The 26034-nt window shown below is 42.2% G+C and overlaps 1 protein-coding gene across 1 annotated transcript in view; it reads right to left on the reverse strand.

Moving 5' to 3' along the window:
* Positions 1-26034, reverse strand: part of ST8SIA4 (ST8 alpha-N-acetyl-neuraminide alpha-2,8-sialyltransferase 4) — a 79813-nt gene that overhangs the window by 42764 nt on the left and 11015 nt on the right. Inside the window, exons 2-4 of the mRNA XM_033164162.1 lie at positions 24632-24763; positions 14464-14721; positions 4501-4794 (exon numbers count right to left, since the gene is read on the reverse strand). Coding sequence (XP_033020053.1) covers positions 4501-4794; positions 14464-14721; positions 24632-24763 — 684 coding nt within the window. The remainder of the gene's footprint in view (positions 1-4500; positions 4795-14463; positions 14722-24631; positions 24764-26034) is intronic.

A 26034-nucleotide genomic window follows, 5' to 3' on the forward strand; every position in this document is an offset into this window, starting at 1 on the left:
AGTAACACCAACCTATGCTGGCCCTTCATGAAGGTTTGGCTTCCCTACTCTCTCTAATGCCCCTGTACTTCTTGATTCTGGTAATATTTAATGGGATGGAGCAACCTTGTTCCATCACATTAAACAGTAATGAAATAAGTGGCTGGTGGAGGCTCTGGCAGCCGAATATTCAGCATGCCAAAACTATTTTCAACTGGATCTTTTGCTGCCATGATGCCTGGCTGATAACGCTTTGCTCAGCCAAGAAGACAACTCTCTTCTGGCCATGGAAAGCATTCGTCAGCCAGGGAAGCTGGCACATCTTTTCTGCCATGGATTTTCATCCAAAGAGAATAATGTCAGTAAAGCTTGCATTGCCTTTGGAACATGCTTTTTATGAGCTCCTAAAAGATTTCCCTAAACCTGGCTCAGGAAAACTTTGCAAGCATCTCTGATTAAGACCATCATCAAATGGCCCCCTATGGTCCCTTCACAACTGAAATTGAAGCAAATACAGGACCTATTCCATTGGAACACCATGACTCTCCCAAGAATTATAGAATCATAGAACTGTAGAGTTGGAAGGGACCCTGAGGATCATCTAGTCCAGGGGTGGCGAACTCCCAAGAGACTGTGATCTACTCACAGAGTTAAAAGCTGGCAGTGATCTACCCCCCTTTTAGGGGCTCAGATCAAAGTTGTTTGGGGGGGGTGCAGGGCTAAAATATTGAACTTTTTTAGGGGAGCCAAAGTTTTTTAGCTTCTTTGGGGGGAGCCAGTGATCTACCAGTGGTCTACCACAGATATCCGGTGATCTACCTGTTAGACGTGTCTGACCTAGTCCAACCCCCTGCAATGCAGGGTAGGTGACCTTCCACTCATTCCGATTTCATTTCAGAAGGAGGCTAGGATCTTTGCTTTTTAGTATTTAATCCTGAAAGCCTGTCTGCTTTGTTGTTTGATGCATCCCCCCCATAAATGGCTCTGATATTCTTAAAATTCTCCCCAAACGATCCAACAGCAAACAAAACAGCTGCATGACATACAGAATTTCTTGTATAGCTTTCTTCCATCACTGCATCTTTGAATCAGACTTTTAAAAACCCTGCAACTGTTTCATTTCTGGGCTTTTTTTGTCCCCTTGATTTTTGTGCAGCTCTACAGGAGCCTTACCAGGTATAATGGTGGCAACTCTCTACCTCTGTAACTAACAGGTGATATGAGCTTATTTAACAGAGCAATCAACAAAGCTATGGGGAGCAAGGGCCCCAGAAAAGTGCTGCTGAAAAATGTTCAGATGCTAGAGTGAAAAGATCATTCATGTTGCTGCGTGGAATGTCACAGTTTTTCTTCTTGAGAAGATCTGAAGATGCGGAAAGTTGGATTTAAAAGACTAGCTTAAACATTACAGCTGAGTAAAAACCCCAGCCTTTTAAAACAGGGCCTGCATTTGAATTCTTTCAACTATTTGTGAGAAAAGTCACACAGAGAACAATTGGAAAAGGCATTCAGATGTTTGGCTCTACTCTCTGCTTCTGACAGCAGTCTTTCCTTGGATGTAAGTATAATGCAGATATAGCCAGCATGTGTTATCGAGAACAGGGATGAGAGAATCTGTCAATTGTGGTTTCTCTAAGTTGCTCATTTTTCTAATATTTTGTTCAGTTCTCCACATTTCCATGTCAGCTGTCATTAAAATTAATTAGTGCACATTTCTCCAAATACACACATTTTTGCAAAGCTACTTCTCCAGATAGAATGCATTCTTTTATGTCGTATTCATGAATATATGCATTTTTATGCACAATTTGCCCTCACATAGGCATTTTTGTAGACACCGTACAGCCATTTCAAAGGATGGCTGTGTTTCAGTTCATGCAATGTTTCGGAAATTAAACAGGTTTACCTTTAAATGAGAACTGAATCAAATCCTTCTCCCACGCTCAGTCCCTATCTGAGCGGAAAGAAGTTGAACTTCTATCAATACTCTCACAGGGAAAATATGAAGGGTTTGTTTGTTTGCAACTAAAGACTGGGGAAGATGATGGAAAAGCTGAAAGGAGTGTTCTCTATGGAAGTTAATGTATGCTTGATTTGTTTCTAGGTTATTTCATATTTTTTTATTTTTAAAAAAACCATTTAGTGCATTAGAGCTATTTTTTTAAATTGTTCATTTGATTGATAGCTGTGCTTGTGTAATATATTAAAATTTTGAAATGACTTGTGAACATATGCGGATATAAGAAAGAGCTCCATCCTAACAATATCAGGGAGACTTGCAAAATGGACAAAACCTTCTGGTACATATTTAAAATGTTTTTAATGGGTTGCATAGAACAGCCTGTTGGATCAGGCCAATGGCCATTCTAGTGCAGCATCCTGTTCTCATAGCGGCCACCCAGATTCCTATGGGAAACCTGCACACAGGACTCGAGACCAAGAGCACTCTCCTGTCCTGCCGTTTCCAGCAATGGTCATGGGGAAGCTTCTAACTGTGGTGGCAGAGCCGAGTCAATCTCCTAATCGATGCAATATTTTGAATGGGATTTAAAAACAGATCTATACAAGCGGCGAACATTTCAGGTGCGTCCAATTGGCATGCGATCGCCGACACACGAGTTATTTTGGAGTCGGAAGAGGGCAGAACGGGGGTTGAATGGGGCAGGCTTATTGTCATGGGTCTGCACCCCCTTTAGATGTTGCTCATGAGAAACGACAGGCTCTCTGGTAATCTAAAACTTATTTTCATTATGTAGTTACAGAGTCTCTGACATACGTCTGGTCAGTTACTTTCAGTTTCTCAGAGTGGCGGGCTCTGTCTTGCCCGCCAACACAGAAAACGGCTGGGAACTTTGAATCGGCGTCTGCGTTGCCTCCCCCCCCCCATTGTTTCCTCCTCCTGCCTGAGACTGACTGCTCTTGGTCTTTGCCCTTCCCTCCTATAGCCTGGCACCTCTCCCTCTTCCGGTGACAATTCCTGACGTGGGCTTGAGCTGGAAGATGAATCAGTGGAAATTATCACTGGCTGCTCTCTGTAGCCCAGCGACCCCCCTTCTCTGGAGGAAACACTATCCTGCTCCTCTCTCTCTCTCTCTCTCCCTGTTCCTCCTGAGTAGCCCCTCTTTCCCTGACACTTATGCACACACCCGACATGCACAGGGACTGGAAATGGAACCCCCGCACAATATGGTCAGCGCCTGTATTACATTAATATCATTCAAACGTTATATCAATGAAGAAAATATTCTGTTGGATCCAGAGAAATGTGTGCTTAATAGGACCTTCTCCACCAGAAGCTCTTGGAGAAGGCTTCCCAGGGGATCGGGGGACATTGCTGGATGGGATAAAGCAGTGGGCTGAGACGAAAAAGAGGGTTTATGGAAAAAAATGGCTGAAGGCAACCTCTGTTTTCAGGTATTCCCTGCTCTCTCAGACCCCTGTGCCACAGCTCATGGGGGAGGTTTTCTGCCAGGGAGGAGGGGTACTAAAGTCTGCTTCTTCCAGTTCCTTATGCATGCATTTCTCTGCATCCGATCCACTACATACTTGACAGTGAAATTTGCATAGGGCGCAAATACTGTCAGCAAGTTCAGTATGAAAATCCTGTAATTTCATAAAGCATCTTCAATCCACAGGGTATCTCCCATTTAATAAGCAAGCAATGCTTAATGGACTGAAAAACTCTGCTAATTCTAGCCACAAATATGCTACGATACCAATTTTTTTTTTTAAAAAAAAGAAAAGACAATAAGAAAAAGCAAAACAGGAAAACACACAGCACAGCAATGCAGCGCAATGAAAAAATAAATCCTAGAAAGAAGTGTCTCCAAGGAAGACTTAATACATCACAACAGACAAGAATTTGACTTTTGTGACAAAATGACTAATGCAATTCTTAATGCATAAACAGAGGAACTAGGGCAATAGGAGCTAGACATGATTTTTACACAACCAGGTAAGCTGAAATTAGAATAGCACCTTTGTCTATATTTTCTAAATTGACATAGAAACTTGTGGGGAGGATTTAAAAAGAGGTACAAGAAGGATTGAGACAAAAATAAATCACGAAGAGGTACTCCATGCCTGGCCTGTTAAGCTTATCCATTTTCTTGATTGTACAGGAGAATTATGGCTACGAAAGGCCTGTTTCAGATGAAGAAATTTAACGCATACAGCTGGAGGACAGAAACAACTTTCAAATAAGGGTGTTTAATATTGGGATTAGCTGGTTCTGTTATAAATCAGAAGGATTCAAATAATTCCTCATAAAGTTGCTCTGTCCCATAAAAAGAGGAAAGGGAGATCACCAAATCAAATCATTGCCAATGTTTGCCTCTGCCTGGACTAAATGAGTGGGAAACGTTTTCAGGCAAACAAGCATGACTTTATCAAAAGCATACTCCATTGTGGTCGGAACAGAATTATCATAAACCTTTCCAGTGCTATTCTTTCACTCTAGTGAAAATTTTAGTTATGAGTTCTATTGTGCCAAGGACAGGCCAGTCTTTTCCAGACACTTACCCTCTGACAGCATGAATAAGTCTCAGTGATGGATAGGCAGTTCGCACTTTCAATTTATTCTTAAGGATTAATGCATTAACCCACTCCACATGCTTCTCTCCGCCTTTGACCATGAAAGCAGGGATCCAAAGGACACTGTCATTCAGCATGGATAGCCTATGCACAAATTTCTCTCTGTCACTCTCATTCCGAAAGCCTCCAAATGCTCTTTGTACAACTGATGGGTTCATGGTAATAAAATCTGATTTAGTCCCCACATCGGCAGCATACTCAACCACGGGAGCTAGATTGCACCTGAAGAGGAAGAGATTAATGGAAAAAAATAAAATAATAAATATGAAACATTAACTCAGATAAAAAGGTGTGCGTGAAATAAGGGCTGAAAATGAACGTGCAAGGCTGTGGCGTCCCACATGCTTTCACAAAGCACCATGTGGCATCTAGCCATCTAAAAAATATTGGGTGAAATCCAGAAGCATCTTAAATCCCACAGAAATAAACAAGGACCTCATACTTTATGATGCACTGAAGCAACACTAAGAACAGAGTACTTGCTGAATGAATGGCCCACTGATTTAAAGCGCGTTACCTAGAAGATAAGCACCATTTCAATGAATGCAACGAACTTCTGAATAATGTTTTATAGTTAGGCTGTAAGGAACTAACCAGTGCTCTTGAAATTAACACAGTGTTCATTTACTCTAAGCATACCACAAAGGGTGCTTGAGGAATTTGATTTCTCTGAATTCCAATGCAGACTAACCTGATCCACACCTCCCAGACTAATGTGTAAATCATCACAAAATTATCCTAGGGATTTTGCACTTCTCCGAGTTTTGCAACACAGTTCTCAGCTTCAAAAAGTGTCAAAATGGTTTAAAACCCACATTCTCCTGCAGATTTCATATATTAATTCAGAAATGGACAGAACGGGTTTATGGATGAGCACATGCAGATCTGTCACAGATTGGAATAGAAGGATTCATCCCTAACACTCTCTCTCTCTGTCTCTCTCTCTCTCTCTCTCTCTCTTACACCCTTTCGAAAGTTGCCATCAGGATGCACAAATAAGAATGCTGTCATACGAACCATCAAATTAATCATTCTATGGCTGGTATTTCAAACTGTAATGCAGCCCTGCTCACATATTTATCTGTAAAAAAACATGTATATTTTTTTAAAAAAATGGTTGCCATGCTACTTAGTTGACATAAATTGACTGCATATTATTTGAACATTGCAAAATGCTGTGAAAAATTTCCATAAAATCTCAAATGACATTGTATAAGTGGCAGCTTACTATTTTAAAATCCCAAATGTGTTGCCATTTGTAAGCAAAGGGATAGCAGATTTATTATACTGGTCACCTAGTATAATTCTAGGCATCACTACATAGGAACAGGGAACACAGGCTGACATCAATGGCAAAGACTACTGAGGGACTGACCTTATTGCTTCCTATAGGAAGTAGGGACAATAGCCTCTCCATACGATTTGGCTTTCTGTCCTGCAAGTCTTCTGCTAAGGATTGGATTCAGGTTTAGAAAAACAATTGCCATTTTAAAAAGCCGTAGGTAACTGGGGTACACCTAGGCTTCTCAGGGCAATGTGTCCTGTCCATTTTCCCCAGGTCAGGCTGGATGGAGTTTGAATAAGAACTATTGCCTCCACAATGAATCATCTCAGACTGGGAGCTTCTACAGGAGCTGGAAGCTCTGCCCCTTTCTAGCTCTCAACCAGCCCTGATCTGAGCAGGTGCTTCCCCAGTTTCTCAAGTAGCCTCGCATCCAGCTAGCTGAGCATCCTTGATGCAGCTCTGAAGTTCCTACCTGGTTCACTGAATCCTCTGCTCCTCTTCTGAGAAGACCTCAGGTTTCAGGTCTGGACAGGGCTGAACCCTGACAGTTCCACAATGATGGTGGGAGCCACTAAAAGGGCTCTATCCCATGCCACCACCAACCATGCTTTCATCCTAGATGGGACACAGATAAGGGCCTCTCCATCTCATATCAGGGAAGAGTGTAGGTTGGTACAAGAGGAGGCAATCCCCCTGGCATCCTGGACCCACCATTGTTACTTTAGTACAACTAAAGTACAACCCACAAATCTCCACATAGGTTTTCAGTATTTATAATATATAAAAAAAATGTCCACAAGTCTTAAATGACTACCAGGCCGCAGTTACCTAAATGCCAAGTATAAGCTGAAAAATACTGGAAGCATTAGATCATCACACCCAACCACCTAAATAAGAGAAGTCCAGATACACCCTAATCTTTACTTTTCCCATCTAAATTAATGTCTCTTTTGCTCAGAAGGTAGAAGGAAGAAAAGCTTCCCTTTTCATCTGCTCAAAATCATCTCTGGGCAGCTTTGTTATTTAAAATCTCAGTTGTTGTGATAATCTAGCCACCTCTCCTTCTATTTCAAAAAGCATTTCATCTTACAAAACACTCCTGTAAATATTTCAGCCATTTGCAGCATGGTCCATTCCACCATGAGCACATATCTGAAATAAGTGCCATTCTTCAGACTGCATATTGACTCAAGGAAGCAGGTGCATGACTATAAATATGAACAGCAAGAGTATCAGTGATTCATCACTTCCCGTGGAAGACTGCAATGCTACTGATACCTTCATTGCAGAATATGTTTATGGAAGGATTTAAAATGCAATCTGTGAGCAACCAGGAAACAATGGCAGCAAAAGAACTTTAGAAAGATTTCACTATTTTAGCTAACATCACTGTTTCACAATGGGAAAATTAGTGTTGATTTTTTTTTTAACATCATTGCAACTAAATGAAACAAAAACAAAAATTGGGAGTTCCGCGACTGGCCCTAGTGGTCAGGGGTAGCTACTATCAAACATACAGTAGTTAGAAAAAGGATAAGGGTTCTATGTTGCTGCTTCTCTCCAGAGCAGAAAATTTCAGTACATTATAGATATTGGAGGGTTGGAGGCATATACATATTTTAAGTGCACCTCTGCAAGAATTCCTCATCAGGCGAAATGAACAAGCAACGGGATGGAGAAGAAAAGCTGGATGATGTAAAGTCATCTTGAAAGAGTGTTAAGGCGGAATATGAAGAAGGTGGCAGACATTCAAAATACATAGACTGTGGGTGCTATGGAGGTTTCAGGTTGCAGAACAGCCTTTAGGGGGGTGGGGGAGAAATACACAATGGCTGATTCCCCATCTCTGTATACTTATATACCGTTCTCTTGACCTGTCGCCATTGTTAGGCAAAACACACGGGTTACTTGGTAGGTATTTGCTAAGTGGATATTTATAAGTTACCCACAGTCAGAGAAGAATTCTCCATTATGATAAGAGCCCTCTCTTCTAAAAAAAAGTATAAGTACAGTGGTACCTTGGTTTAAGAACTTAATTCGTTCTGGACGTCCGTTCTTAACCTGAAACTGTTCTTAACCACTTTAGCTAATGGGGCCTCCTGCTGCCGCCACGCGGCTACTGCCGCACAATTTCTGTTCTCATCCTGAAGCAAAGTTCTTAACCCGAGGTACTATTTCTGGGTTAGCGGAGTCTGTAACCTGAAGTGCCTGTAACCTGAAGCGTCTGTAACCCGAGGTACCACTGTACTTGTAAAATGTTGTAACTTGTACGTAGATCTGTATCAGAGAACATTATAGAGGGATGCACATTTTGGAAGCATCTGCCTGGCCAATGTAACATACTTAAGCCACAGCTCATAGAACCACTCTCCACACCCCAGCACTTTCCCTGCTTTTCTCTCTCTCTCTCTCTCTCTCTCTCTCTCTATATATATATATATATATATATATCATTGCACAAATTTGTCTCTATACCATTCTTCAGAAGCAGAGAGCTCTTTTCAAGGTTTTCCGTGTCCAGCTATTTCATGAGTTACACTTTTCCACCATACCCTCCCGGGTTTTGTTCTTCCATACAAAGCCTGTGGTACATATGCACGTATTTTACGAGGTTAACTAGAAACAGACACTAAACTATTTTACTGGTCTTGGCATTACCAACGAATACTTATGGGCCAGACCAATACAAAACTTAAACTTCAAAGCTTCAAGTGTCCGGGCACTGACACTTAGGCTACAAACGGACATTTTATTTAACAGTTCATGCATGCAGGAAATCATAAAACATGTCATCTCGTAAGTTTTGAAGCAGGCCATGAAAAAAAAAAATTATCATGAGCGATCAAGAAATGGCTGCAAAAAAAGAATTGAATCAGAACACCCTAATTCAGCTACCCCACAGATATGGAACCCAGGACTCTCCATTCATTGTTGGACTACAACTCCCATGACTGCTGACTATTAAGCTATGCTGTATGAGGCTGATGGGCTCCAACAACATCTGGAGGGCCACAGGTTCTACATCTCTGAGTTAACCTTACTAGGACTGTAAGTGCATGCTGCTTGCCTAATGTATAGATCAGGCTTTCTCAGCCTCGGCCCTCCAGATGTTTTGAGACTACAGTTCCCATCATCCTTGACCTCTGGTCCTGCTAGCTAGGGATCATGGGAATTGTAGGCCAAAAGCATCTGGAGGGCCGAGGTTGAGGAAGCCTGGTATAGATCTTGTTGCTAATCTGGATTTTGAAAAAGAGGAAATATATTTATTTCCCATTGACACTCAATAGCCAGTTTGTGTGACTCTGGGGCCCTGATACCATGAGGCAACTGCAGAAGGTTCTTCTGCTGCTATAAAAAGTAAGCTACTAAAACCCGTCAAAATTTTATTTTGCATTTATATTTTGAGGTTTCATTAATGTCACTTGAGAGTCCCCACTTTTGCAAGCATGCAGTATGTAAATCTATGGGCACGATGCCACTCATTCCGTGCAGAAACAAATTTAGGAAAGTGAATTTTATCTTTTTACAGTACCTATTTATGGACAGTGTGTTGCTTTGCTAAAAACAGTGGCAGTGGTTTCAGCATGCTGCAACTGATTAGTTTGAGGAAGAAAGAAGAAGGTGGGGGAAAGAACTCACGTTCTCAGTTCTTAGTTGCATGAAGGATGCTAAACATAGTTCTCAGATTGTTTCATTTGTTGAAGCCAGTAGTTGGTAAGGGCATGAAAAAAATAAGCAAAAGGGATATATTTAAATTTCAGGGGGAAGAGAATATGGGGTAGCCAGTTTCACCCATGTATTAAAAGCTCACCATACAGCTTTTTAAGTCTCTTGAGAGTGAAAGCCTCTCCAGCCCTGCCATCTGGTCTTTAGGCAAGATTAAAAACCTGCCTGGTAAAGCAAGAAATTTTCAGACTATATGAAGAACAGGCTGAACCACTGTTTTCTTAAAAAAAAAAGAGAACATTTTTAAAAATAGTTGTCACTCATTTCAGTCTCTCATTGTTGATCTGCATGATCTCATCTCATTTGGAGGGCCAACAATACGTTCACTCGTTCTTTTTTTTACAGTGACTTTTTCAGTTTTGTATATAAAAAGGTCTTTGGGGACCTGCATGACCTTTCGTGTGACAGCTTCAAAGGCTAGTTTTTCCATGTGAATAACAGGTAGCAAAAATAACACAGCATTAAATAATGATTGTCATCCTTGATCTATTCATCTACCTTCTGAAATTACTCTAATGCTTTCTGTAGGAGAGACTGGAGTGTTTGCTTCAAACAGATGTAGATTTTTAAAATCTACAATCCAGTTCTTCAAATCTACATGCACATTATCTTTCTATCTGCTTTGCTATGTAAAGATTATACAGATAATACTTATATACCCATGAGACCACCAGCTGGAGAGCTAAAGATCTGCTGCATGGAAAATATATATCCACAAAATATAAATGTAAGTCGTTGAGGTATAATCTGCAACAGGTATTGTGGAAATTGCAGAGATACTGGGAATCAGAATAGTGCATGATTTAGTACAGCAGAGGGGAAGGTAAAACCTGCAGGCTAAATTCTGCCTGCCATGGGACCCCATTCTCCTCCATTGCAAAGCCATGAAACTTCAGAACCATGGGCAGCAGCTGCTATGACCAGCCACTTACAATCAGTACAGGGGATTGTTGCTTTGTTTCCTTGGTGTTACATTGAATTCTTGCTATGTTTAGTGATAATAAAAATGTATGCATACTTATTAAATATGACCTAGTTCAATAGTACTTTGTGAAGCGGGGATAAACTACTCACTTGGAATTACATAACCAACAAGTTACCATCTTTTTGCATGCATGCTTGTTCTTGAGTGATATTTAGACACGGACATAATGGGCTATATTCAACACTGCATGAACACACAACAGAACTTTCCTCCTTCTCCTCCTCTCCTTGCATCCCCCTTAATCTGCTCCTTAACAGATTTTGAGGGTTTGAGGTGTGGTGGTATCTGCAATCAAGAGGAAAGGGAATTTCCACTGTACGAGTGAAAATCTGTTGCGCAGGCAGAGCACGAGTATTGGTTGCAACCAAATATGCTGAAGACCAATTTCCTTTATTCAGGAGGGATCTGTTACCTCCTGAGTCTTGGCTAAGTATGGCTATTTTATGGGCCTTCCTCCTGAGTCAAGAAAGCTTAAGCCCATCTAGACATTATACTTGGCCATGTGGCAGACACTAAGACAATCTCGAATAATACTAGCAAGTTTCTCCCACCATGTAGAATGCAATGGCATCATTAGCTAGCACAACAATGCCACTCCATAAAAAACACTGACCACACATCACTCTAGAGAATGAAAAATATGGCTTCTTCTGAGGTACACAGGCCACTGGTTTATTCAACTTTGCCTGTGTAAGAGTGGGCAGGAAATTTGATGGAGTGGAGAAAGTGAGGGAGAAAGAAAGTATATCCAAATGGAATCTACAGAAGTTCCGTCTTTTGACTTCATCTCTGTGTTATTTCACAGTCTTATTCTACATTCCTGTCTACATACACACAGGTTTATTTGTCCTCCCTTATGGCTTTTCACATATGCCTGATTCAATTCTGACATTGGAGTCAGTAGAGCAACAGAAAGTCAGTAGCTGATTTGTGCTCACACTAGCAAGGGTGCTCTAATCAACTGAACAAATGTTTGATTGCCATTTCGGGGGGGGGGAAGCGTGAAACATTCCTATCATTTTATTCATATAATTCATCAATAAAGGCAGTTGTGACCTATCTGATCAATTTAATAGTAGGTATTTCAGCTTAACTATCTAGTCAGTTCTTGACTGAATCTCCGCAAGAGAGCATGCAGGGAAAGGATGAAGTAGGACCATGTCATTTACAGATGCACAGAGACTTAGCAATAAATTTTCTTATCTTTTGTAATACAGACCACTTCCAGAGAATTGCCCTACAGGAGTATTTTAGTGCTACCTTACAGAAGTGCAATATCTATCGAGCCTAGCCCCTTTAAAAATAGAAATCCAGATTCATTTAATAGAATATAATAAATGCATACATTGCTGATTTCAAATACTTCACGTACTGCATGCTTGAATATCCTATACTATGCATTCATCTTGCTTTAGCAGATTCACTGCTGGATAAATTGGAATTACTCTGCAGATATTGAGAGTTTATACATCCCTGGATTCCAACATGCCAACTATAGCAGTTAACTTGACTAACACATTGAGAGACTTGTATCCAGTGTATTGAATGTGATATTATTTTCAAAATTGAATCCCAAAGACAGCTGCCTGCATTATACTTTTCAGAGATGCAATGACTCCTGTGAGTCTGTCCCCTTCCTGAACACATGCAAATAAGAAGAGCAGTCCTAGAATCTGGCTAGCAGGAATGGGTCTGCAATGGTCGCAGACGAGAGAAGAGTAAATCACAGGGCATTCCGTGTCCAAATAGAGCAATATGAGAACCTAAGTTAGGAGAACAGGTGGAGGCACTAATAAAAGATCCAGGCCTCAAATATGCTATTCTAATATAAACCCAAAGAATCTACTGTATATGCTTGTGAAACACCCTAGAAGGCCTAGATGGTGTCGTTGGATTAACAGGGCATGTCTTGGAATTATTTAATGTTTGTTTCACTTACTGTTTCTTTCACTGTATACATAGAAAAAGCAAATACCTCTTAACTTCTTTTTATCTTACATGCTTGAAAGTCTAAAACTCTTAAAAGGTATCAGGTGCACCAATCTTAACAAATGATTGAGAAAGCATCACGTTTAGCATGTAGACCAGGGGTCAGCAAACTCTTTCAGCAGGGGGCCCGGTCCACTGTCCCTCAGACCTTGTGAGGGGCCGGACTATATTTTGAAAGGGGGGGGGGAAATGAACGAATTCCTATGCCCCACAAATAACCCCGAGATGCATTTTAAATAAAAACACACATTCTACTCATGTAGAAACATGCTGATTCCCGGATCATCCGTGGGCAGGATTGAGAAGGCGATTGGGCCGGATCCGGCCCCCGGGCCTTAGTTTGCCTACCCATGATGTAGACTAAGGAGTGCCTTGTAGGGTTCTGGGTGTGCATTCTTGGTCTTTTTGAAGTCCCTTAATCAAGGACAGCATTCCACAATTAAGAAAAGAAAGGTGCAGAAATATTTTGAGATATCATTCCATCTCTCACTGCACTTAGTCCTGGATGTACTTATCAGTGATGAGAGGGGGCAGAGGTTCAATCCATCTAAAGTTCAGCACTTTCAACAGCGAAATCCTATGCATGATTTCAGTAGTGCCAAGGTAAACTAGCAGGGGGCATATTTCAAGAAAATGTTCACTTCCCATGAAACATACAGCCTTTTGTGTAAGCACGGGTACTGTTCTGGGGGGCAGAGGGGACAGGACATCCAATATGATGGCATGTATTACCATGACCAAGGCAATCTGGCTGTTCTCCCCTTGCCTCACCCAAGTCAAATGTAGATGGATAACTGAGGCAGAATGCACAGGGTGATGAAGCAGCAGCTTACTAGGGCAACAATAGCTTAATAGGTGCCATTAATGTACAAAGAGCAAGTTTCGAAATTTCTATTTCAAAGTTTCTATAGTCTGAAACAACAACGTTCATATCAAAAACCAAACCTCACAAAAATGAGGCACAGCAATAATTCACACTGATTTCAATAGTGTTTACTTACTTACATAGTAAGTACTTAGGTATGCCTACTCAGAAGTAAGTCCCACTGAACTCGAGCCATCATAATACTGAAGTGCAGACTTAGGCCCACTGATTTCAATGCAAGAGCTGAGAATATGCTATTGAGACAAATGAAAGTGGCAGGATCTTGTCCGTTCTATTAGGCATGGAAAACTGTTACTTGCTAAAAGCATGGTGGGCATAAGCCATATTCCACTCAAGCCAACAGCAAGACTCAGATTGATTTTTAATGGTTCTGGATGGCACCCAATGCCTCATATTTTCAACTAAAACTTGTTTTACATTCGTACGTGACAGTCTATTAAACAGTGCCCACAACTCCTTTTAATTTCTCGCTGACCTTTGACAAAGTAGAACACTTTGTTTTGGACAAACAAACTAATTATTTAAACTAAAATATGTGAATACATTTGCACATGCAATCAGAATATATTTTCGGTGCAGCATACTTCCAATTCCCTTAATGGAAGCTATCTGGCTAATCCTCAATGCATTTCACATAAATTGTACCCCATACAGTGCATATATAATAAGTAAAGGTGGTGATTTTCTGCTATGACTATTGGCAGGAAGGAGAAAATGAAAACATTTTCATTTTGCAGAGCCAGCTTGCTATCGGAATAGTGATTTTTGCCTGCATAAAGAGCAAAACCAGAACCTACAAAACAATACTACAAATCTCACTGCGGTCTCCAACAGTGCAAATTCTCATTTGCAATATAAAAGACAGACCTGTTCTTTTTATTGTGAAATATATTTAACTCTGGGCACCACACAGTGAAAGTTATCACTTAGCAATTTCAAATCATTGTTCCAAGTTAAAACATTTGTGTTCATTACTGCTGAAGTAAAAGACAACCTGTCAAATGAGAGATGAATGCTCACCTTATAACAAACTCGTGGTTGTCAATCTCTTTTCCACAGCCACTATCAAGGAGAATACCGGAATTTCCTACAACAGCACATGACTTAAATCGACGGTTCTTCATTGGTGAAACTTCAGGAAGAAGACTGTGCAAATCCTGAGAAATATTTAGTGTGCGGCGTCTGTCTAGCACGTAATGGATGACATCTCCTGGCTTGAAGCTGCTTTTGATTACTGAGACATCTCTTTCTGCATCCAAGAAACGAAGAATGTTCTTCCTGTATTGAAAACAAGAATGCAAATTTATGATAGCTCTGCAAGATATACAGTGGTACCTCGGTTTTCGAGCATCTCGGAAGCCTAATGTTTCAGTTTTAGAATGCCCAAAACCCAATTTTCTCCATTGCAGACCACCCATTGAGCCTCCGTTTTCGAACATTTCGGAAGTCGAACGGTCTTCCAGAGTAGTCCGTTGCTTGGAGCAAAATTGCAGCGTAATCTTGCATGGACTTTTAGAAAGGTTTACTTGCAATATCAAACCATGGCTTGGTACTGATTGCCAATCGAAGTTTTCCAATTCAAAAGAAATGAAATGTTTTGCTAAAACCGGGAAGGAATCACCATAGGGAAATCAGGAGGTAGGGGAGACTGCATTGCTGTGATGAGACTGCATGTGTAAACCTATGATTGAGAAGCCACCACTTGATTTTAAAATGTCAAAGCTCAGTTTCCATTGATCCATCTTTACTGATTTTTTATTTAAAAAAATCAAAACAGCAATCAACAGTTCTAGAGCAAGAATCAGATTCAATAATATTGTTAAACTTGTGGAGCCCAGGCTCAAAACCAGCATGTTTACGGTTTCTAATCACATAAGGCACAATAAAAAACCCACAGAAGTCAGCAGCAACATGGTCATTGATTTTAGCAGGGTTATAATATTCTAAATTATAGGCTCGCATGAAATTCTCATCTTATTAAGTAATTGTGCAAAGCAAGAGATGAGTGAATTTAATTCTGGTCCGGCCACTTTCACATTTCTACCCATTTCCTAATCGATCTGCAATTTTTAAAAATTCCTCTCAGAGTACATATAAAAATGTTCATGCTCTCTCAAGTTCTCTCTCAAAATGTGTCTGTGAATGCATATTATGATACATTTAAACACCAGAGGACTATATTGCAACATTCAGAGAAACACAAAATCCCAGGGATAACGAAATTTCAATATGCACATTAGTTCCAGAGGTGCAGATTAGTTCATATTGCATAGCAATCTGCAAAGAGTGCACTGTTTATGGACACAAGGCATGGATACATGCTGACGCATTTAAGCTAATTCTGCACATTAGCACCGAGCCCTAAACCAGGAGTTCCCAAACTGTGGGCCCTGGACCTCCAGAGGTCCTTGAATTCCATTGATGTGGCCAGTGACATTTCTGTGGATTTGGGGTTGAAGACAGGAGATGGCACAGCCATTGTATTAAATATTCAGCCACTCTGGGAAGATGAGAAAGTTTCTTCCCTTCTGCCCTGAGCTAATTACACAATTTCTTCTGCCACAAAACACACAAGGTATCCATAGCAGTGGTGCAGCATGGGGGGGGGCACAAGGGAGGTTACGCCTGGTGCAAAATTGTTAGGCGCACCCGGTGATGCCTCAATAATACAGCTGTGTGATTCCATTGCTGGGCTCTGTTGAGAAACTGTTTCTCCATGTGAACCACAAACAATCTCCAGACAATGGAATGGCTCTTCTTATCTCTGCAGCTGAGATCTCCTGGGTGAAGCAGACACCATTAGGCATCCATCCGTTTCCCTCTCCCCCCCCTTTCCATGTGGCCCCGGAAAGTGGCAACCCACAGTATGCCACTGCTTAGAGCAACTAGGGTCTTTTTGAATACTGTACCTTTTGATATTCCAGACATCTATAAATTAAAGACCAGCTTGAGATTTCTGTGAGAACAGGCTGGTGAATCACTTTTTAGGAAACAGACAGTGTGCCCTGGAGACTGTCTCACACACACATTATCTCTTCAAACACAGCACACATCCTGCCCACCTGATAAATGTCCCATCAAGTAGAGATACTTAAGGAACATCTATGTCTTAGCACACAGTTATTCCTTTCTTCTCCCTTGGCACCTTGGTAATTAACATCCTACTTAGAAGACAGCTTCAAAGCTAACTTCAGCAGTGGCTTACCCTCTACCTTTAAGTTTGTCCCCATAACTCCAGATTGGCCTACAGACCTAACAGAAAATTCCGCACTCTAAAATATCCTCTTGAAAAAGAGGTGCTTATTCCATTAAGGGGGTGAAAAACCTCATTTGGGAAAAAGGATGGGACCCATGAATTCATATGACAAGAGACTAAAGATTATCAATTACTACTAATGAATTTTATTTTCAAAAAGGGATTTTTTTTAAAAAAATGGAAGCATTTCTATGGTATGACATAGTAGCGGGGCATTTTCCACAGAATGCCGCTGCAGCTGCTGCCGCTGCATCCCCTTCCACACTTGAGCAGCCGTTGGGGGGGGGCCACTGCTGCTGGGGAAGGCTCAGGCAGGATCAGAGAGGCCACAGAGCAATTAGCCTCCCTCCCCAGGCCTGGATACGACCTTGCCAGTGACCTCTAGGAGGCCTGAAAGGGAGAGGCAGCTCCACAGTGGAGCCACTCAGCAGCCCAGAGTCACACCCGGCACCAGCAAGCGGTAGCCTTGTGCAAACAGCGCAGCCAGGAGTGGGGTGGCGGCAGTGGTGGAGTTCCGGATCTTGCTGCAGCGCTTCTGCTTCCGGGGCACAGCCGCGGCACAGAAAGGCGGTGAAGAGTGGCTAACTCTGAAGAGTGCCTGCCCTCTCCCACCCTTTGGCGGCATGTGTCTGCCCCCCCCAAAAAACCCAGAAACATTTCATTAAAAAAAAATCTGCCCAGGTGGGCATGCTGGCTCCCAAACCAGGACATCTCTGGGGGAACCCAGCCATATGGCAACTCTAATAAAGAGCGCCTGGTTCTCAGAAAATAAGTTTGTCAGGGTAGCTGAATTGGAGAAGCTGAAAGAGGCAGATAGGTTGGTGGATGGTGTCTTTAGGAACATGACAGCAGTGTTCACCTCCCATAGTAACAGTTCCTTTGCTGTCATGAAGAATCAGGCCACATTCACGATCCCACCCAAGAATTCTAGGAGCTGTTGCTTGTTAAGAGTGCTGAGAGTTGTTAGGGGACCCCCCATTCCCCTCAGAAAGTTACACTTTCCACAGTTCCCTGGGAAGAGGGATTGACTGTTAAACCACTCTGGGAACTGTGGGTCTGTGAGGGCAATTGGTGTCTCCTAACAACTCTCCTAACTATTGCAGTGGCTCTACAAACTTCCTAAGTGTGTTTGTTCATTCTGGGAAAGAGGGAAAGGGCACCATAATATCAATACAAGACATAGTCAAAGCTTCAAGTCGCAAAGAGATTTCTGATACTTGGTTTTAGAACAATGAGGATGCTACACTTATTTCTTAAGCCTAAGGGAACTGAGACATGATTTTTGGAACTTACATTTCAGTAAAATAGAAGAGGAAAAACATCCTTTAGGATGTTGGTGTAGATTTGAAGCCGTGCTGGAGAAGAGAATATCTGACGACTGAGCTTGTGTGAGAACATAGTAATGAAGCAGAATGGGATATATTAAAATGCAAAGTGCCGAGAGCATCAGATAAATGATAAGAAAAGGCAAAGGTTTCCTTTCCCTGATTTTTGCTTTTCTGAAACCTAAAGACTATGTTTTTTTATCATATTTTTAATCTTGTACACAAATGGGTTTAAAAGCTGCTCAGGACTAATATGCCAAGACCAGCAAATATTGGAGAAAATGCATTAAGAAGGAAATGAGCTGATCTAACTGCACTTAAGACCTGCAATAGGACAATACATGAGATAGCAAGAGAACTGAGTAGGATTGCCAACTCCTGATTTATAAGCTTCCTTATAAAGCAAGGCGGGGGAACCTATTGCTCTCCAGATATGGTTCAACTCCAACTCCTATCAGCCCCAGTCAGAGCTCATGGGAGTTGGATTCCAGCAACATCTGAAGGACTACAGGTTCCCTTTCCCTGCTATAAAGGGTCAGGCATACTAAATTGAGTTGCTCTAAATTGAGTCAGGCCAAGCACAGTATTGCCCTAAGCAATCCTTGCGGGAATGATGGGCCAACAGTCTGCCTTGTCGGGAAGCAGGGCTGGGCGATATATTGATATATTGTCCCAAAGTGGTTTGAAGTCCATATCATGACACTGGTTTCATAATTTTTGACCTGGCAATATATCGCGAAACATGGAGTGTGTGTGTGTGTGTGTGATGCAAAAAACCGTGAAGCCAGTCAATGCTTCTCTCGATTTCTGGAACCCCTGTTAACTCTGCTGGCTGAACTCTCCCCTGCTTCATGCAGGGAGCAGGTGAATCACCGTGAAGCTAGCCAATGCCTCTACATAGCTCTGTCCTTATTTCAGATATTGTGATATATTGGTATATCCCGATGCTTAGCTGGTGATATATCACAATGTTGAAAACCAGATATCAGTCCTATCAGTAAGATGGACCATTGATCTCATCTAACAAGATGACCCATATTTTCTTAGAGAGGAAGAGCATAGGAAGCTGCTTTAAACTGAGTAAAGACCACCATTCTCACAACCCTATCCGGAGATGCCTAGGACTGAACCCAGGATCACAATATACAAGTTTTAACACCAATCCGTGGCTCCTCCCCGACTCTAAGGGAGCTCCCATGCTTCTTCTGACACTCAAACACTGTTGAACATCCCCCTGATTCATAGTTACTAACGACACAGAAGTCTTAGATCTGTGGCTTTTCGAAAGAGGAAATGAGGCCTATTGATATGGCAGAACACCTGTGCAGAATCAAAGATAAGTTTCAGAGAAAACCTCATCTCTAGATCAAGTTATGAACAGAGCACAGGCCTTTTTGCTCTGCAAGCTGAAGCAAACACAGCACAGCTTCTCAAAAGGCTCACGGAAGGCAATGACTTTTTTGATCTTTTAATCTTGAGAGCTGCTGCAGCATGGTGGATATGAGTGGGAGATGTGAAGCCCCCCACAGTTCACCTCAGATTCAAGCTTGTTTGTGGTTTTGGGCGAGGCACAGTTCCTTCAGCCTACTGTCTGCAAGATGGCGATGGTGATAAGCATGCTGGCCTGTCTTATGGGGATGCTTTAAAGATTTCCGAGGTCATGCATTTGAAATGTGCGACAGAAGTGCCAAGTCGTTGCAGCTAATCAGCCGGACCCACAGTGCGGCCAGCCTTACACCCTGATTGACTTGCAACCCAGACCTCTCATGGGATGTAAAGTTTAATGCTGACTTCCCTTGTCTGGTTAGCATTTGGGCCTTGACACCCATATAGGAGTTATACTGGTGTGACCAGAAGGTGCTGAGAATCCCTTGGTTTTCGAACAGCTTAGTTCTTGAACGTTTTGGTTCCCAAACGCCGCAAACCCAGAAGTAAATGTTACGGTTTGCAAACTATTTTTGGAAGCCGAACATCCGACGGGGCTTCCGTGGCTTCTGATTGGCTGCAGGAGCTTCCTGCGGCCAATCAGAAGCTGTGCTTTGGTTTCCGAATGTTTTGGAAGTTGAACGGACTTCCGGGACGGATTCCTTTCGACTTCCAAGGTACGACTGTAGTGCCTTCCCCTTGCATTTGCAAATGCAATGCAAACAACTGTGGGGAAAGGGAGGGGGGTTGCATGTGCATCTATACTCACTCACTTATGGTCCCAGATCACATGGAAGCCTCCATGTATTCAGCTACGCAGAGGCATGCAAAAGCCCCCCTAGTCTGCAGATGACTGCACTTTAAAAGGGAACAACATGCAGAGGGTCTACTGAGGACTATTCCCAGTACAGGATAAAAACATGAAAATAAGTAAAGCAAAACAGCAAAACAATAACCACCCCTTCCTCTATCTGGTTTTTTAAAAAGTACCTTCTGTAGCCAAAAGTCAAAAGAAACTCACTAAGTTTCTGCCTGGGGGAAAAGCTCCAAGCTGGTTCTAAAGCCTCTAAAAGTATTTCATGCTGTTGTTCAACTTCAGATACAACAAACATGCATACACAAGACCTTCATTCTCTACTGAAATGCTGCAGATTAACCGGCTTGTGTGCAGCCAGTCTTGGGTAAAACAGCTAAGTACTCATTTAAACGTTAGTTTCTCAAAACTGCAGAGATCTTAACAATGCACTCCGATGCGTAACTACTCAGAAGCAAGCCCCATTAAGTTCAAGAAAAAGTGTGCACAAGATTGCAGCCTAAATTACCTTTGTTTCTAATTGCACATTGCTATGCAAACATGAATGGGGGATAACATTTTGTTCTGAAACACACAGAGATACAGCTCCTGCATACTATAATGAAAAAGGAAGTTGTGCAGAAAGTGACCTTTTGTTGCTGCTCTTGATCTTACAATTTAAGTTTGACTGTTTATATGAAGAGGCTACTTTAAGAAAATCATTAGGGGGGAAACGCATTCCAACTGTCCTGTCTTCAGCATCCAAATGTAAGAAATTTGTGACTTTTAACAATCTAAGGTAATGCTTTTCATTAAATGAAAAATGCACCATTTAACTTGATCGGCTTTTTGTTTTAACACATTATTTCCTTCTTTAAAGGTGTATGCTATGCAGATCAGAAGTTAAGTACGTACTCCTAACACTGCCAAGAAGACGAATGGCCCAACAACTGCTTTACGGAGGATGCATTTAGGAAAGCTCCCATATTTTGGAGTTTGCAGATAATTTATTGTGAGGATTGAAAATGGAAGATTTATGTTTGGATTCTCCTAGGAGTTATTGATTACCAAAAGACAAATGGCCACTATTATAACTAACTCCACATTATTTTATTTATCCTATGAGGCACCTTTGTAAACAAAGCCTTCACTTCATTGATCATTTTTCTAACAATTGAAATCACTTCCTCTGAACAGAATAGGTCCCGAATAATAAATGTGTGAATTGCTTTATTGTGGTTCTTTTTTTTCTTTTTTTTACTTGAACCCAACTCTTTGCAGCCTGGGCATTTAGCTGCTCTTAATGCTTTACTTTTTATTTTATTTTTTGTCTGTATGAGGTCACTGCACAAAACTGCTTGCAATATACATATGGGTTGTATGAAGACTTTAGTCCCACTGATAGCTAATGCTTCTGACTCCCTCATCTCCATGCAACCTTTAATGGGGACAGTGGGATAAAGATCAAGAAAAGTCACCCATTCCCAACCAGTAAAATCCCTTCACTGGATGAAAAGCCTTCCATGGATGGAAGGCAAAACTTCACTCCAACCCAACACATGACAGAGACTCGTAGTGGCTTAATCCTATAAACCCAATCAATGGAAATCAGCACCCAGTGTAATAGCACCCATTAGGGGAAAGTGCATCAGGCCATAGTCTCGACCGAGAGACTGTCTGCACATACACCAAGCCATCACATGGTGCTGCAGAGCCACACAGTTCACACATCACAGTAAAGTGTACTTAATGGCAATGAATTTGGACTCTTGCTCCTCCCCAACATCACACTGAGGAAACAAAGAACAATGCATGGCTTATCATTACTTTCGGACTATGGGGCATGTTTTGCTCCCAACAAACCATAATGAATAAAAGCTGAGAGTTGATTTTGGCTCATCTACCATAATGATCACAACCCCTCGTTCAGACAAAATGCTAAACCAACACTAGCAGCGAGGAATGGAGTGGGCACAATCAGGCCATGCATAGTAAACCATTAAGTTAGGTTTGCTGTGACGTGCTCACACCATCACTGTTAAGTGTGGCAGGAGTAGTGACTATGCCGTAACACAGTTATAGGTCATCCAGGTTAGCTGTCACTTGTCAGGTCCAAGATGCTGTGACAGGTGCCGTGCAACAACGTGAGGCAATGTTTCTTCTGCCACTACTGATCTGGACTGCCTGGTTACTGAAACGCCATCTGTTCACAATGTCTACAAGGGAGAACGCCTGATGCACAGCTTTAGTCAAGATATTTCACACCTATCAATACCCAGCAATGATTGAATCTCAATTCTACAATTAAGTTAAATTATGCCAAATGAACAGACTGCTATAACGGATTTTCATTTTCAGCCCAGCCAGGTTTCTTTTCCAGAACTTTGACTTTTGCAAACTGCTTCTTGTGTGAAGGAGCATGAAGGAGGCTGAAAGGAGGTAAATGAATCCATAATGGCAAGGATTAAAAAGGCGTCTGCTTACAGCAACCATGGCTTGTGTCCTTTGAATTGCCAGGCCCCTACTGCCTTTAAATGGGCAACTCCTCCTGGGCTACAGCCATCCTATGACTGACTCAAACTGGCTGTGAAACTAAAAGGATAAGTGGGACCCACAAACAAAATGTTGCTGTGTGCAGTGATCCAGTTTGGGGTTCCATACAACCAGCTATGTCCTCTTGCAGGACACTCCATCCCACCCGATTTTTCCTCACCCTGCTGCCCCCACATTCCGTGACCAATAAGCATGTTCAGTTCTGCTTACTCATCTGCTTGGTGGGTGCTATAAGGAAATATAAGGGGAGAGTAAAGTATTTTTGGACTTTTGCAAACTTTGAGGTTTCCCCAAGTCAGCCAGCACTTCCCTCTTGGGTGGGAATGGTCTAGTCTTGCCTACACAAAGATCCACATCCAGAAAACTGAACTTTCTTCTTCTTCTTCTTCTTCTTCTTCTTCTTCTTCTTCTTCTTCTTCTTCTTCCTATATTTGTAGCCCCTCAACTGACTGTGTTCCCCAGCCACTCTAGGTGGCTTCTAACAAATATACAAGCATAATAAAGCAACAGTCTTAGTCTTTTGTATTGCATGAACCATCAATCCCAGATGAAGATATGACCAAAACTCTCTAGAAATCCGACCCTGAACCACCTTCAAAAGATACACGCACTAGCCTTCCCAGAGCAAGGGGTTTGAAGGCTCCCAGCATAGCAGAAAACAGTCCTTAACTGTCCTTAAAAATAACCAGTAACGGGAAAGATCATAGTAAAATATCAGGCTGCACAATGCCTGGTGGCCTGAGTCCTATCCAGGGTATAATCTGCAGCACTAAGACCTGATCATGTTGTTCCTTTACTGTAGGAGTAACCAAGGCCACCTTCACACCATACATTTAAAGTGCCATGAAAGAACCATATGCCAATATACCACCCCAAATTTTGTCACTTTATTCCTGTGAATAATGAGGTTGCAAGGGAATTGTTTTCTGGAAGAAATTAACATGGAAATGAGAACTAAACTCCCACTGTATTTCATTAGATTTCCCAGAGATGGTTTCCATGCGAAACCCTTCATATATAGCGTGGAAATTAAATTAGGAGAAAGGAATAAACCAATGTGTGGGTCCAGGGAGAGACTTGCAGCCAGATGCGAGCCCCAACACTTCTCACTTTAAAAGATGTCTCTTTTCCTTCTCACAGAAGAAAATGGAAACCCCCCCTCCCCAGCCCCGTTCTGCCATTGTGGTTTTAGACTGATGTAACAGAAAACGAAAGATATGACTCAGAGACGCAAACTCTTCAAAAGCTAGCAACTACACTTTATTTTAATAGAAGTGATTTGCTGATATTTTTTTCTTAACCAAATGTGTACAATGATATCAGTAAGATAAAAAAAGAAAAGATCAGTCAGTCAAGTGTACTGAAATACAAGTTGTCAGAATCACTGTTGGCCATTTGCTTTTACAGTGATGAAACAGTGGGATCATTCACAGGCGAAGCCTTCCAAGAGCTATCAAACTAGAGGCCTCCTGCAGATTTCTTTTAATGCAACTCTGCACATATTAATTAGCCCTGTGCCATTAATATCTTTTTTGTGCTTTATTACACAGCACATTGAAATGCTGCAGCCAATCCAGTCAAACTTACTGGATGCCACTATACAGACCCTATTCTGCATGGAGAATTCAGTTTAATAGAGGATTCAGTTTTCACTGAAGGAATGTTCAAAATTAAAGAGACACCTTTTACACTGGAATCCCCAAACTTTTGTCTTCCACATTGGTAAAGACCAACAGCTGTAAGGAAAAACAAATTTGCCAGTCCTCACTCGCATATACCCAGTTACAACCTACCACAATGTATAAATGAGTTCTGTGTGTTATTTGAGGTACTCACCTTATTTCCAGTACCAAGGAAGAATTGATTTTCCATCTTTCTACGGAATGCTGGAATATTGAAGAGCCACTCTTTTGGTTTATTTTATCAGAGCTATTGACCATTGATCTACTTAAACTTAGCTCACCGTCTCTGAAAACACAATACAAAAAGAGAGCGTTAAAAATTAGCTTGGTACTAGCCACCCAAAAACCATTTTCCCCTGCCCTATCTACATCTACAGGAGTGGTGTTTTATTTATACCCATGTAGGATCGTGGCTCTGCACCAAACGCCCACTGGATCACTTCCTACTCCAAGGGTGACTGAGAGCCACCCTTTCAATTTCTCTCAATGCCCTGGGGCACATTACCTGGTGTCATTTCAAGGTATTAAGGAGAGAACATGGGAAGAACAGGGCAGGTGTCAACATCACCACTAGTCCCTACCAGAGTACCAGGTCTGGAATGCTAGCTGTTGATACCAGGCCTCAGGGGCGTAGTGAGCCGCTGGGCTGCTGGGGGCGGCAAGCCAAGCGGCAACCCTGGGGGCGGGGCGTCGCTCCATGCGCATGACGTCATGACGCATGCGCACGGAGCGATGCCTCCGCCCAGGCCAGCTGGCCCGCCCCTCTCCATTCCCCGCGGGCTCCGTCCCGGGGCATGGAGCAGGGTTGGGCTAGCGAGGGGGGTGACACCCCTCCTCGCTGGCCCGCCCCTCTCCATTTCCTGCTGCCTCAGGGAGTGCAGCGGCAAAAAAGCCGCTGAAAGGGGGAAAGCCCCCTCTTTCAGCGGCTTTTTTCGCTGCTGGCTTGAGGCGGGGATTGTGGGGGGCGGGACCCCGTTCTGAGTGTCACCCCCCAGGGTGCTACCTGCCCCCCCCATCCCCTTGCTACGTCCCTGCCAGGCCTATTTATATGTTGAAGGCCAACGGTAACCACCTGCCCTGTGATGAGGAAGCAGCATGTCAGGGAGGCAGGCACAGACAACATCAAGGCCTGCAATGGTCAGACTGTCTCCTTCTTTCCCCTCCCCCTCCCAAGTTTGCATGTTATATTTGTAAGCCACCTTGGGTGCCTTGGCAGAAAGTCGGTACATAAACACAATGAATAAATTTGCCTCCACCTTCCCAAGAGACATAAGCTTCCTGCTAGAGTGTTGCCCCTCAAGCCCTCTAGCATCACTGCATCCTAAAAATAATATTAGTTTTTTTGCCCACAAAAAGCTATTGCTACAACAAACTGCTATAGGAAAGTTGGCTGTTTCCCTGCTGTGGTAAAAGAACAAGGTTGTGTATTTTTATTTTTATTTTTAACTCTGAACATCCACTAGATTCTGATAGATTTCTGTAGGTAGCTTCTACATTGTGTGAAAGATTACATAACACACAAAATGAGGAAATTTCAGGAAAAACAGAATGATGTGA

Source organism: Lacerta agilis, chromosome 11 (genome assembly GCF_009819535.1).
Source record: "Lacerta agilis isolate rLacAgi1 chromosome 11, rLacAgi1.pri, whole genome shotgun sequence".
In the NCBI taxonomy this organism is placed as follows: domain Eukaryota; kingdom Metazoa; phylum Chordata; class Lepidosauria; order Squamata; family Lacertidae; genus Lacerta; species Lacerta agilis.